At 44.7% G+C, this 13,819-nt stretch overlaps 1 protein-coding gene across 2 annotated transcripts in view; it reads right to left on the bottom strand.

The window, feature by feature from the left end:
- wbp2nl (WBP2 N-terminal like) overlaps positions 1–13,819 on the bottom strand; it is a 33,992-nt gene that overhangs the window by 2,163 nt on the left and 18,010 nt on the right. For both annotated transcript variants that reach the window (XM_068019486.1, XM_068019487.1), the window contains exons 3-7: positions 12,260–12,395; positions 10,624–10,716; positions 6,248–6,445; positions 1,663–1,761; positions 511–587 (exon numbers count right to left, since the gene is read on the bottom strand). In XM_068019486.1, coding sequence (XP_067875587.1) covers positions 511–587; positions 1,663–1,761; positions 6,248–6,445; positions 10,624–10,716; positions 12,260–12,395 — 603 coding nt within the window. The remainder of the gene's footprint in view (positions 1–510; positions 588–1,662; positions 1,762–6,247; positions 6,446–10,623; positions 10,717–12,259; positions 12,396–13,819) is intronic.

Genomic DNA, 13,819 nt, shown 5'->3' with positions numbered 1-13,819 from the left:
ATCCTTTGTGGCCATTAGCCCACATGTAGATCTTGTGATCCTGAATGCAGCTGATGCTGGCTGTCATAGGGCAAACAAATATTGCTGAGAGGGCCTTCAAACAAACATCAAGTCCCTTATTTGCATATGCAAAAGGATTTCTGCCCTCTCACATTGGAAGTTTAGGCATCCATTTAGCACCTGAGACACATGTAATACCATCGAGTTCCTCAGCCGTGCTTTATACCCAACCTGGGAGTGCTGAGGGTATCACTAAATACAAAATATGGGCAAGTGTTCAACTTCCACACATTGAACCTGGTCAAGCTGTCATTCAGCACCAATTTAAATAAGGGCAACTTTTACACAACTGAACTGCAGATACAGTACGGGGATAAATGTAGTTGTACATTGCTTATGACCCAAGGAAGATTCTTCTATAGCCCAACCTGGAGAAAGGAGCTTCAAAAGAATGAAAGAAAAAGTTATAGCAAAGGCTCAACCTTTAAGATAGTAGCAATGAACTCTTACCATTGGCATGTAGACACTGTGAGGATTGGATGGGTTGTAATAAGCACTAGAAGCTGCTTCTACTGCTTTAGCTCCACCTGAAAGAGAAATAAAACTTAAACTGGCACTTTTCTTCATTCCTTCCCCCTATTTAAGCCTCTCCTTCCTACCCTACCAAAAGAAATGTTCCTAAATTCTCACCTCTTCCCTCCCATGTACTATTCTTGACTTCTCCCCCAGTGCTATAATCAGAGTCTGCTGCTACCTGAAGTGGTTCTGGCCACTGCATATGCTAGGTAGCAGCTACAATCATTTTCACTAGAAGTCAGACTGGGGTAGTAACAGTGCTGAAGGAAGAATCATAAGACTCAATACATTACAAGTTGCTTACTGCCACCTCATCAATGGTAGTAGATACAAAGCTTTTCTATAAAGCTACCTTGCAATTTAACAGCGGAATTACATAGAAATTACAATACAGGCTTCAACAGCTCCTTTCAAACAGTGACTTCTATCACCTAGAACAAGGGCTGTAGGCACATGGCACCACCACCTACAAGCTTCACGAGTTACACACCAGCCTGACTTGGAAATATATCACAATTCCTTCATTGGTGCTGGGTCAAAATCCTGGAACTCCCTCCCCAACAGCACTGTGGGTGTACCTATAATCACAAAAACACTCTAGTGGCTCACCACTACCTTCTCAAGGGCAACAGAGATGGGCAATAAATGTTGGCCTTGCTAGCGTCATCCACATCCCAAGAATAATTAGAAAATGGGCCCATGCTGGCGTTTAATGATCCACACAAGCCTCTTCCGATCCCTCTTCATCTAACCTAATCAAATTAACCTTCTACTCCTTTGTCCCTCATGTATATTTAGCTTCCCTGTAAATTAATTTGTGCTATTTGCCTTAACTACTCCCTGTGGTAATGAGTTCCACATTCTAACCACTCTCTGGGGAATAGGTTTCTGAATTTCCTGTTGGATTTACTGGTGACTATCTTATATTTATGGCCCCTAGTTTTGGACTTGCCCAGATGATTCCCAAAGAAAATTTAGGCTCTCCCTGGGCTTTGGTAACACACTGACATGACAGTAATGCTCACTACCAACTGAATGAACTTTGGATATTATTCTGAAAATGTTAAAGGCATGCAGTGTACTTACCAGGCAGTCCAGGTTCTACCACACTGACTGGAGGCGGCCCAGGATAGGGAGGCGGGGGTGGCATATACATGTCCATTGCAGGGGCGGATGGATAGACTCCTGAAATTATACATTAGATATTTTACAAACAATTCTATTATGTATTCGACTTGAGGGATCTCAATGGCAGCAGTCATTACAAAAACAAAATGGGTAAAATAACTTTGTTCCAATAGATTCTGGGAAGAATTATTCAGGGAGACAATGTAGTAAGACTGACATCATGCAACTGAACCAACTCAAGTCAATGACTTGTGTCTTTACTAAAGTTCATCTATTCTCACTTGAATGGGTTTAGGAGTTCCAAACCAGTTCCTCTCCACAAGGTTATTAGAACTCAGTTTTTAGTTTAAAAAAATGCAAAAAGGTTGATTACTTTTATAATGGATTCTACTAATAACACTTCTTATAAAGTAACAAAGCAATCTTTACAAACTGAAAACAAAATAGTAAATTTTCCTGAGGGCAGGAACTCAAGACAGTGCAACATGGAGTGCTAGAAGATGGCTGGTAGGCATCAATTCTCCAGAGCCCAGTTTGTTTTCTGATGTCACTGTTCTGCTCTAAGGAAGCACTGGGCAGAACAACTTCCATTTATATGGAGGCTTTAATATTCTAAAATTATCCCAGGTACTAGAGAAGTGTTAGCAAACAAAATCTGATACGGAGAGAGACGAGGAAAATCCAGAGATTAGGGCCGAGGCAACTGACGACATGGCTGCCAACAGTGGTGTGTTGAAAATCGGGGAGGCAGCAGAGGCCAGAATTGGAGGAGTGCAGGTATGGAGGCTGGAGTTTACAGAAATAGTGGTTGGGGTTGGGGCAGGAATGCCATGGAACGCTGATACAAGGCTGGGAGGACGTGTTCAGCTAGTTGTCTTAAGCTAGGAAATGGCACCTTATGAAGCAGGCTTCTAAAAATGAGTAGATAATAAGAAATGGGACATTTCAGAAGTCAAGCCCACCAACAAACCTACTTGTGGAACTGTAACATTGCACTTTTATTTTGAAGAAAAAATGTTTGAAGGGGATTAAATTCAAAACGGATCTACGGAAACACTGGGTAACATTTTAACACTGCCCCAAAAGGTGGGCGGAGGGAGGGTTGAGCATTAAATCAGTAAATATGCCCGACCATAACCTGCTGCAAATGCGCCCATTTCCAGTGTAGCCATAGCTGGTTCGGAGTCCATCCAAGTAACCAGCTCGAGAGAGCCGGGTTGTGATTATAGTATGTTAATGAAGCTCTGTTACTCAAAATTTTGGCAGCCATTTGAATTAAACCAGCACTTGAGGAAACAGACTGCTAAAAAGAGTTGGATGCAGCCAGATCCAAGTGGGCCAGAAGGAGCAGACGTGCTTATTCCATAGTCACTCAAGCAAATCATCTAATGCAATCAGCTGACCCACCCACCTCTCCCAGTCCCCACTACCCTTCCCCAGCTTTCCAGCATAACTCTACCCTCAAACACACCCCACCCACCCCCACCACATATTTCCCAGTTACCAGCGGCCAAGCTAAACGATCCCTTGTTGCAACTTTTTAACCGCTGAATCTAACTGGCTAACAGTTTAAAAAAAAAAAGTCCTTTCATTAAATTCTATAGGACTTCTGCGTTCACAGCATTTCCAGGCTTCCTCCTCAACAAACATGTGCTTTGCTCCTTCCCTATAAATACTGGGGCCATTATCTGAGCAATTGGTAAATCTATGGAACAGGCTCACTAGGAAGACAGTAGCAGATAATGTTAATTCATCAAGTGCAAAGTAGCTAAAATTTCTTCCAGAAAATATTTCAGGATACAGTACAAGTAATTTAAGACATGACTGGTTATAAATGTAGCATTTGTGGGATAAACAGATGACCTTGAACTTGTGGTTCCCAAAGCTCTCGATCACAAGTAGCTTTCCTTACCCAATGTCTTGGTCTGTTGTAGACTAATTGAGAGAGACTAATTTCTAAATTCACTTGTAACAGCCCTTCAAAACACTCCCACAGGGGATGCTGAGACCAAGTGGGCCCACATCAGAGACGCCATCTATGAGTCAGCTTTGACCACCTACGGCAAAAGTGCGAAGAGAAATGCAGACTGGTTTCAATCTCATAATGAAGAGCTGGAACCTGTCATAGCCGCTAAGCGCATTGCACTTTTGAACTACAAGAAAGCCCCCAGCGATTTAACATCCGCAGCACTTAAAGCAGCCAGAAGTACTGCACAAAGAACAGCTAGGCGTTGCGCAAACGACTACTGGCAACACCTATGCAGTCATATTCAGCTGGCCTCAGACACCGGAAACATCAGAGGAATGTATGATGGCATGAAGAGAGCTCTTGGGCCAACCATCAAGAAGATCACCCCCCTCAAATCTAAATCGGGGGACATAATCACTGACCAACGCAAACAGATGGACCGCTGGGTTGAGCACTACCTAGAACTGTACTCCAGGGAGAATGCTGTCACTGAGACTGCCCTCAATGCAGCCCAGCCTCTACCAGTCATGGATGAGCTGGACATACAGCCAACCAAATCGGAACTCAGTGATGCCATTGATTCCCTAGCCAGCGGAAAAGCCCCTGGGAAGGACAGCATTACCCCTGAAATAATCAAGAGTGCCAAGCCTGCTATACTCTCAGCACTACATGAACTGCTATGCCTGTGCTGGGACGAGGGAGCAGTACCCCAGGACATGCGCGATGCCAACATCATCACCCTCTATAAAAACAAAGGTGACCGCGGTGACTGCAACAACTACCGTGGAATCTCCCTGCTCAGCATAGTGGGGAAAGTCTTTGCTCGAGTCGCTCTGAACAGGCTCCAGAAGCTGGCCGAGCGCGTCTACCCTGAGGCACAGTGTGGCTTTCGTGCAGAGAGATCGACTATTGACATGCTGTTCTCCCTTCGTCAGATACAGGAGAAATGCCGTGAACAACAGATGCCCCTCTACATTGCTTTCATTGATCTCACCAAAGCCTTTGACCTCGTCAGCAGACGTGGTCTCTTCAGACTACTAGAAAAGATCGGATGTCCACCAAAGCTACTAAGTATCATCACCTCATTCCATGACAATATGAAAGGCACAATTCAACATGGCGGCTCCTCATCAGAGCCCTTTCCTATCCTGAGTGGTGTGAAACAGGGCTGTGTTCTCGCACCCACACTTTTTGGGATTTTCTTCTCCCTGCTGCTTTCACATGCGTTCAAATCCTCTGAAGAAGGAACTTTCCTCCACACAAGATCAGGGGGCAGGTTGTTCAACCTTGCCCGTCTAAGAGCGAAGTCCAAAGTACGGAAAGTCCTCATCAGAGAACTCCTCTTTGCTGACGATGCTGCTTTAACATCTCACACTGAAGAATGCCTGCAGAGTCTCATCGACAGGTTTGCGTCTGCCTGCAATGAATTTGGCCTAACCATCAGCCTCAAGAAAACGAACATCATGGGGCAGGATGTCAGAAATGCTCCATCCATCAATATTGGCGACCACGCTCTGGAAGTGGTTCAAGAGTTCACCTACCTAGGCTCAACTATCACCAGTAACCTGTCTCTAGATGCAGAAATCAACAAGCGCATGGGTAAGGCTTCCACTGCTATGTCCAGACTGGCCAAGAGAGTGTGGGAAAATGGCGCACTGACACGGAACACAAAAGTCCGAGTGTATCAGGCCTGTGTCCTCAGTACCTTGCTCTACGGCAGCGAGGCCTGGACAACGTATGCCAGCCAAGAGCGACGTCTCAATTCATTCCATCTTCGCTGCCTTCGGAGAATACTTGGCATCAGGTGGCAGGACTATATCTCCAACACAGAAGTCCTTGAAGCGGCCAACACCCCCAGCTTATACACACTACTGAGTCAGCGGCGCTTGAGATGGCTTGGCCATGTGAGCCGCATGGAAGATGGCAGGATCCCCAAAGACACATTGTACAGCGAGCTCGCCACTGGTATCAGACCCACCGGCCGTCCATGTCTCCGTTATAAAGACGTCTGCAAACGCGACATGAAATCGTGTGACATTGATCACAAGTCGTGGGAGTCAGTTTCCAGCATTCGCCAGAGCTGGCGGGCAGCCATAAAGACAGGGCTAAATTGTGGCGAGTCGAAGAGACTTAGTAGTTGGCAGGAAAAAAGACAGAGGCGCAAGGGGAGAGCCAACTGTGCAACCGCCCCAACAAACAAATTTCTCTGCAGCACCTGTGGAAGAGCCTGTCACTCCAGAATTGGCCTTTATAGCCACTCCAGGCGCTGCTTCACAAACCACTGACCACCTCCAGGCGCGTATCCATTGTCTCTCGAGATAAGGAGGCCCAAAAGAAAGAATTCCTATGTTAGTCAATAACTCCATTATTGTTTTAACATGCGACTACCAGAATAGATGGACCTTGGTCTTTTATCATAAAGCAATTCCTACATTCCTGTAATCACGTTTTGTAAATAGGAAAGAATATGCTTGATGCTGGTACTCCTGCTACAACTACTGAAGAGGTTGATTGCCCTTTAGTGCATTTGCCACTTTTAGTTTACTAAAAATTTAGGAAGTTCTTTTTCTTTACCTGGCTGTGGTGCAGGTGGTCCATAATGGTATCCCATCGGTGCAGGTGGAGGCCCATAACCTCCATTCATGGGAGGCGGAGGATATGCGTATGGGCCATTTGCTGGGTATGGGCCATTTGCTGGGGCAAATCCAAAAGCCATATCAGCCATTGGTTCGTATCCGTAAGCAGTGTTCTGTACAGGAGTACCTCTGGAAGCTAACAAGAGAAGAGACCGAATTAGATTTTGCAAAGACAACCCGTATGTTATTGTAACATAGAATCAATTATGCCTCAAAGTAGCTGTTATGTCCTGGACAGTGAGTGTATGACTTATCCCAACATGTTAGCAGTGCATTCCAACACTGCTGTTTAAACATACAGGAAAATAGCTCGTCCAGGCCTTTTGGTTTTCAAAAAAAAAAGCACCACAAAGCCCTATTCATAGTTCTTTCATATTGATGGAACACTATTTAAAGAAAAAGTTGCACTGGTGAAAAGTGGCCCATGAATGCAATGTTGTCATTCGTATATCTGTACCAATACATTATATAAACATTACACCAGCCATCTCCCTCTAACATTATGTGGTACGTTTCTTGAGACAGATGTTTATTAATTCATTACCTCAAACTGGGTCCACCACATGTACTTCACTCTACCATCATACAGCTTAAAATGACATACTCCAACTGTGCAAAATTTATCATTGCATTGCTGAGCACTCTGCAGTTCAGATGGACGCAGTACGAAAATTTCACAGGTTCAGTTAAAGCAACACCACTATAGTTACAAATATCATACAGAAAGGATCCAAAAACACAAGAAATAGGAGGAGTAGGCCATACAGCCTCTCAGGCCTGCTCCACCATTCAATAAGATCATGGCTGATCTTCTACTTCAACTCCACTTTCCCACCCTATCCCTACATCACATGATTCCCCGCAAGTTCAAAAATCTACAATTTCAGCCTTGAATATACTTAACGACTGAGCCTCTGGGGTTGAGAATTCCAAAGAGTCGCAACCCCAAGTCAGTCCTAAATGGCCGACCCCTTATCCCGAAACAATGATCCCTAGATTTAGGGTCTCCAGCCAGGCAAGACAGTCTCTCAGCACCTAGCCTGACAAGCCCTCTTAGAATTTTATACATTTCAGCGAGATCACCTCACATTTAACTAAATTCCAGACAATATAGGCTTAGATGTTTCGAAAGGAATAGGGAGGGAGGTAAAAGAGGTGGGGGAGTGGCATTGCTAATCAGGGATAGTATCACAGCTGCAGAAAGGGAGGTCGTCGAGGAGGATTTGTCTACTGAGTCATTATGGGTGGAAGTCAGAAAAAGGAAAGGAGCAGTCACTTTGTTGGAAGTTTTCTATAGACCCCCCAATAGCAACAGAGACACGGAGGAACAGATTGGGAGGCAGATTTTGGAAAGGTGCAGAAGTAACAGGGTTGTTGTCAAGGGTGACTTCAACTTCCCCAATATTGATTGGAACCTCCTTAGTGCAAATAGTTTGGATGGAGCAGTTTTTGTCAGGTGTGTCCAGGAAGCTTTTCTGACTCAATATGTAGATAGACCGACTAGAGGGGAGACTATGTTGGACTTGGTGCTTGGCAACAAACCAGGCCAGGTGGCAGATCTCTCGGTGGGAGCGCATTTCGGTGATAGTGAACACAACTCCCTGACCTTTACTATAGTCGTGGAGAGGGATAGGAGCAGACGGGATGGGAAAATATTTAATTGGGGGAGGGGGAATTACAATGCTATTAGGCAGGAACTGGGGAGCATAAATTGGGAACAGATGTTCTCAAGGAAATGCACGACAGAAATGTGGAGGTTGTTTAGGGAGCACTTGTTGCGACTGCTGGATAGGTTTGTCCCGATGAGGCAAGGAAGGGATGGTAGGGTGAAGGAACCTTGGATGACAAGAGATGTGGAACAGCTAGTCAAGAGGAAGAAGGAAGCTTACTTAAGGTTGAGGAAGCAAGGATCAGACAGGGCTCTAGAGGGTTACAAGGTAGCCAGGAAGGAACTGAAAAATGGACTTGGAGTTAGAAGGGGACATGAAAAAGTCTTGGCGGGTAGGATTAAGGAAAATCCCAAGGCATTCTACACTTATGTGAAGAACAAGAGGATGGCCAGAGTGAGGGTAGGGCCGATCAGGGATAGTGGAGGGAACTTGTGCCTGGAGTCAGAGGAGGTAGGGGAGGTCCTAAATGAATACTTTGCTTCAGTATTCAGTAGAGAGGGGGACTTGGTCGTTTGTGAGGACAGCGTGGAACAGGCTGATATGCTCAAACAGGTTGAGGTTAAGGGGGAGGATGTGCTGGAAATTTTGAATGATATGAGGACAGATAAGTCCCAAGGGCCTGACGGGATATACCCAAGGATATTACGGGAAGCGAGGGAAGAGATTGCTGCGCCTTTGGCGATGATCTTTGCGTCCTCACTGTCCACTGGAGTAGTACCGGATGATTGGAGGGTGGCAAATGTTGTTCCCTTGTTCAAGAAAGGGAATAGGGATAACCCTGGGAATTATAGAGAGTCAGTCTTAAGTCGGTAGTGGGCAAATTATTGGAGAGGATTCTGAGAGACAGGATTTTTGATTATTTGGAAAAGCATGGTTTGATTAAAGACAGTCAGCATGGCTTTGTGAGGGGCAGGTCATGCCTCACAAGCCTTATTGAATTCTTTGAAGATGTGACAAAACACATTGATGAAGGAAGAGCAGTGGATGTGGTGTATATGGATTTTAGCAAGGCGTTTGATAAGGTTCCCCGTGGTAGGCTCATTCAGAAAGTGAGAAGGCATGGAATACAGGGAAAGTTGGCTGTCTGGATACAAAATTGGCTGGCCCACAGAAGACAGAGGGTGGTAGTCAATGAAAAGTATTCAGCATGGAGCTCAGTGACCAGTGGTGTTCCGCAGGGATCTGTTCTGGGACCTCTGCTCTTTGTGATTTTTATAAATGACTTGGATGAGGAAGTGGAAGGCTGGGTTAGCAAGTTTGCTGATGACACGAAGGTTGCTGGAGTTGTGGATAGTGTGGAAGGCTGTTGTAGGTTGCAACGGGACATTGACAGGATGCAGAGCTGGGCTGAGAAGGGGCAGATGGAGTTCAACCTGGAAAAGTGTGAAGTGATTCATTTTGGAAGGTCGAATTTGAATGCAGAATACAGGCTTAAAGACAGGATTCTTGGCAGTGTGGAGGAACAGAGGGATCTTGGGGTCCATGTCCATAGATCGCTCAAAGTTGCCACCCAAGTTGATAGGGTTGTTAAGAAGGCGTATGGTGTGTTGGCTTTGATTAACAGGGGGATTGAGTTTAAGAGCCGCGAGGTTATGCTGCAGCTCTATAAGGCCCTGGTTTGACCACACTTGGAATATTGTGTTCAGTTCTGGTCGCCTCATTATAGGAAGGATGTGGAAGCTTTAGAGAGGGTGCAGAGGAGATTTACCAGGATGCTGCCTGGACTGGAGGGCATGTCTTACGAAGAAAGATTGAGGGAGCTAGGGCTTTTCTCATTGGAGCGAAGAAGGATGAGAGGTGACTTGATAGAGGGGTACAAGATGATGAGAGGCAGAGACTTTTTCCCAGGGCAGAAAGGGCTATCACCAGGGGGCATAATTTTAAGGTGATTGGAGGAAGGTTTCGGGGAGATGTCAGAGGTAGGTTCTTTACACAGAGAGTGGTGGGTGCGTGGAATGCGCTGCCAGCGGTGGTAGTAGAAGCAGATACATTAGGGACATTTAAGCGACTCTTGGATAGGTACATGGACGATAGTAGAATGAAGGGTAGGTAGGTAGTTTGATCTTAGAGTAGGTTAAAGGTTCGGCACATTGTGGGCCGAAGGGCCTGTACTGTGCTGTACTGTTCTATGTTCTAATCTAATCAATCTCTTCAGAGGTCTTGCCTCTTTATCCCAGAAATCGATCAATGTAATGAACCTTTATTACATCCCATCTAAGGGAGGCAGTGGTGTAGTAGTAATGTCACAATTCTGCTACTGATGTCCCACAGCGCCTCATGGATGCCCAGTTTGCATTGCTAGATCTCTTCTAAATCTGTCTCATTTAGCAGAGTGGTAGTGCCACACAACACCATGGCAGGTATCCTCAATGTGAAGACGGGACTTTGTCTCCACAAGGACTGTGTGGTGGTCACTCCTACCAATACGGTCATGGACAGATGCATCTGCGGCCAGCAGACTGGTGAGGACAAGATCAAGTATATTTTTCCCTCTTGTTGGTACCCTCACCACCTTGTCGACCTGGGCCTGTGTTTGGATGTCAATGTCTGGAAGATACATCTATCCAAGTTAACCCCACCCCTCATGATTACAAATTACATTTAAAAAAATGGACAGGATTCAGTGTCACCATCTCTAACTTACCTTGTTGAGCCACTTTGAACATCAGCTGCCCGAACTCAATGGCTCCACCACTGTTAAAAACCAATTTGAATGAGGCCTGTCCTTCCCAACCACCTGGAAATCAAACAGATTAAATTATGACTAAGACAAAGATTTTGCTTGATCATTAGGTCAATATATAACACTACTTCTTTAAAAAAAAAAAGGTTTTTGCGGTCTTCATTAGATAGATAGAACAAAAAGGGGCAGTGTGCTTACTGGAAATCAGCTAACTCAGTACACGAACCTGGGACCTTCTACTTGAGCTTGTACAAAACTCTGCCATCCATATCCTAACTTGCACTAAGTCCTGTTCACCCACTACCCATGTGTTGACTGATCGACATTGGCTCCAGGTCTAGCAACTCCATTTAAAAATTCTCATCTTCATTTTCAAATCCTTCCATAGCCTTGTCCCTCTCCATCTCTCCCACCTCCGCCAGCCCTATAACCCTCATATCTTTGTGCTCCTCTTGCTCATTCCACCAATGGTGGCTGGGTCTTCAGCTGCCTAGGTCCCAAGCTCTGAAATTCACTCCCTAAACCTCTCTCAAAACGTACCACTTTCAGCCACGAGATATTAAGACAGGTGACCAGTGTCACTCCTGTGAAGCATCTTAGGACCCTTTACTATATTATATAAATGCAAGTTGTTGTTTTGTATGCCTTACCACCATACCCACTGAATCACAAAGAGTTTGTAAAGGAGAAAATGTCATTTTTCTCAGTCCACGATTTTCCAAAGCCAGCATCTTGGGCCCACCAAAAAAAGTGTCTTGCTGCTGAATCCACCAGCTGAATCAGACTGCATGCAACCTCGGTGTCTTGTCTGATCCTGAACTGAGCTTTAAAGCCTATCCTATCCATCAACAAGACCACTTATTCCTACTCCTGTAACATTGCCCATCTTCATCCACCCACACTGTCCCTCTGAGTGCCAAATTAGGCTCACTTGCTTCTCCACTGAAAATGAATACCAGGAGGTTACTCACGAGGCTTCTCACGCTCAGACCAAACATGGCATTGCACACTTCACCTGTCACGCACTCTGATACCTGATAAAGGTGCATAACGCAAGGATAACTACAGGATTAGATAACATTTACAGTACAGAAACAGGCTATTCAGCCCAACTTGTCTGTGCTGGTGTTTATGCTCGATGCGAGCTTTCTCCTGCCCTACTTCATCCAATGCTATCTGCATATCCTTCTCTTCCTTTCTCCCTCATGTGCTTATCTGTGCTATTTGCCTCAACTACTCCAAGCTGTAGCAAGTTCTGCATTCTAACCACTCTGAAAATAATTTTATCTTGAATTCTAACAGATTTACTGGTGACTATTGTATATTTACAGAAAATGTAAGTCTTTCCCCAACCTCCATCCCCAAGTTTCAGATAACAACTTTACTTCTGAAATTGGGGAAAAGGAGTTTATTCTTCAAGTCAGTTAATCTGACACATGGTCAGTGACAGAAACGCAGTTAAAACTTTGCTTTTATTAATACACACTTTGGGTTACTTTGTCTTCAACTTTAATGTCCTGCAATTCCTCCTTCCTCACTTAAAAAAAAAAATCCCTTCCCCATCCTAAACTTTACTTCTCAGAATTATCTTGCATACCTCCAGGCTCTGACCGAATAGTTCCTTTGATATAATTAGCAGAGAAAACAGGCTGCTCGATAGAACACCCTTTCACAAGGTAGAAGGGCATCATGAATGACTGCATAGGGTCCTTCCCTTTTGACAGAAAGATCATCTGAAACAAAAACAAGGGATTTAGCAAAGGCTTGGAGATCATGACCTTGCTCTTAAGCTTTTCAGCAGCTTCTTAATGCAAAGAACATTATGACACAGGAAGAAATGAACTAGAGTCCATCCTGTTATTTAGGCCCCTGTTCAGGATCCATGCAGACTCTCCACTGCAAGGACACAAGGACAGGATGAGGCTCAGCTGTGATGCTTCTCACTCGCATGGGTGAATAACCTACTAGCATTTACTACCTAGGTTCACGCGGCTAAGAATGGTCACTTGGGTAAAGCACTGGTTGCCTGCAAACATCCAGCATCAATGTCAAACCCTTTACACCATCTCATTTACCGATAGGCACACTACAGCCTGCTGGACTGAACATTGGGTTCAATAATTTCAGAGCATGATGTGCCCCCCATTTTTACTTTTATTTTTAGTTATTTTTTCTTTTTTTCTGTGTTTATTTTATTCTATCTTAGTTTGTTCAGTTTTCCGACCCACTGTTTTTTTTCCACGTTTGTACTTGAGGCTATTCAGTTTTCAGTCCGTTAACACCCTACCTGTACTAATGCTTTTCTCTTTCAACACACCATTAACATATTTGCCTTTGCTCCATGACCTTCTTGTCGGTTATTGTCTGTGACCTTGTCCTATCTACACCTTCTCCTTCGTTATCTCTTGCCCCACCCCCGCTTTACTTGCTTAAAACCTTTCACATTTCTAATATTTGCTAGTTTTGAAGAAGGGTCACTGACCTGAAACATTAACTCTGCTTCTCTCTCCACAGATGCTGCCAGATCTGCTGAGTATTTCCAGCATTTCTTGTTTTTATTACACCTTTGCTTTGTTCTCATTACACAAATGTACACAGTGAAAAGAAGCAGGCTCAGATTTAAAAAGTCCAATTTTCTCTCCTCTCCTGGAGACACAGGTTCTTGTTGGGTACATACCAAGGATGCTGGCAGCTCTCCAGAACTTTGCCTGAGTGCCCATTCCTCAAGTGCAGGTTAGGCAGTAAGTACTGGTGAGTTATTCAACCACATGTGGAGGGCGGAGCATCACAGCCGAGCCTGATCCTGTCTTCCTTTATGTCGAAATCAGTATTAGTAGAGAAACGGTGTTGGAGAAATTGATGGGAATGAAGGCCGATAAATCCCCAGGGCCTGATGGTGTGCATCCCAGAGTACTTAAGGAAGTGGCCCTAGAAATAGTGGATGCATTGGTGGTCATCTTTCAAGATTCTATAGACTCAAACAGTTCCTACAGATTGAAAGGTAGCTGATGTAACCCCACTATTTAAAAAGGGAGGTAGAGAGAAAGCAGGGAATTATAGACCAGCCAGCCGGACGTCGGTAGAGCGGAAAATCCTAGAGTCCGTTATCAAAGATTTTATAGCAGAGCACTTGGAGAACAGTGGTAGAATCGGACAG

The sequence above is a fragment of the Heterodontus francisci genome, chromosome 41 (genome assembly GCF_036365525.1).
Source record: "Heterodontus francisci isolate sHetFra1 chromosome 41, sHetFra1.hap1, whole genome shotgun sequence".
NCBI lineage: Eukaryota > Metazoa > Chordata > Chondrichthyes > Heterodontiformes > Heterodontidae > Heterodontus > Heterodontus francisci.
This window is presented reverse-complemented; position numbering and strand designations above follow the sequence as displayed.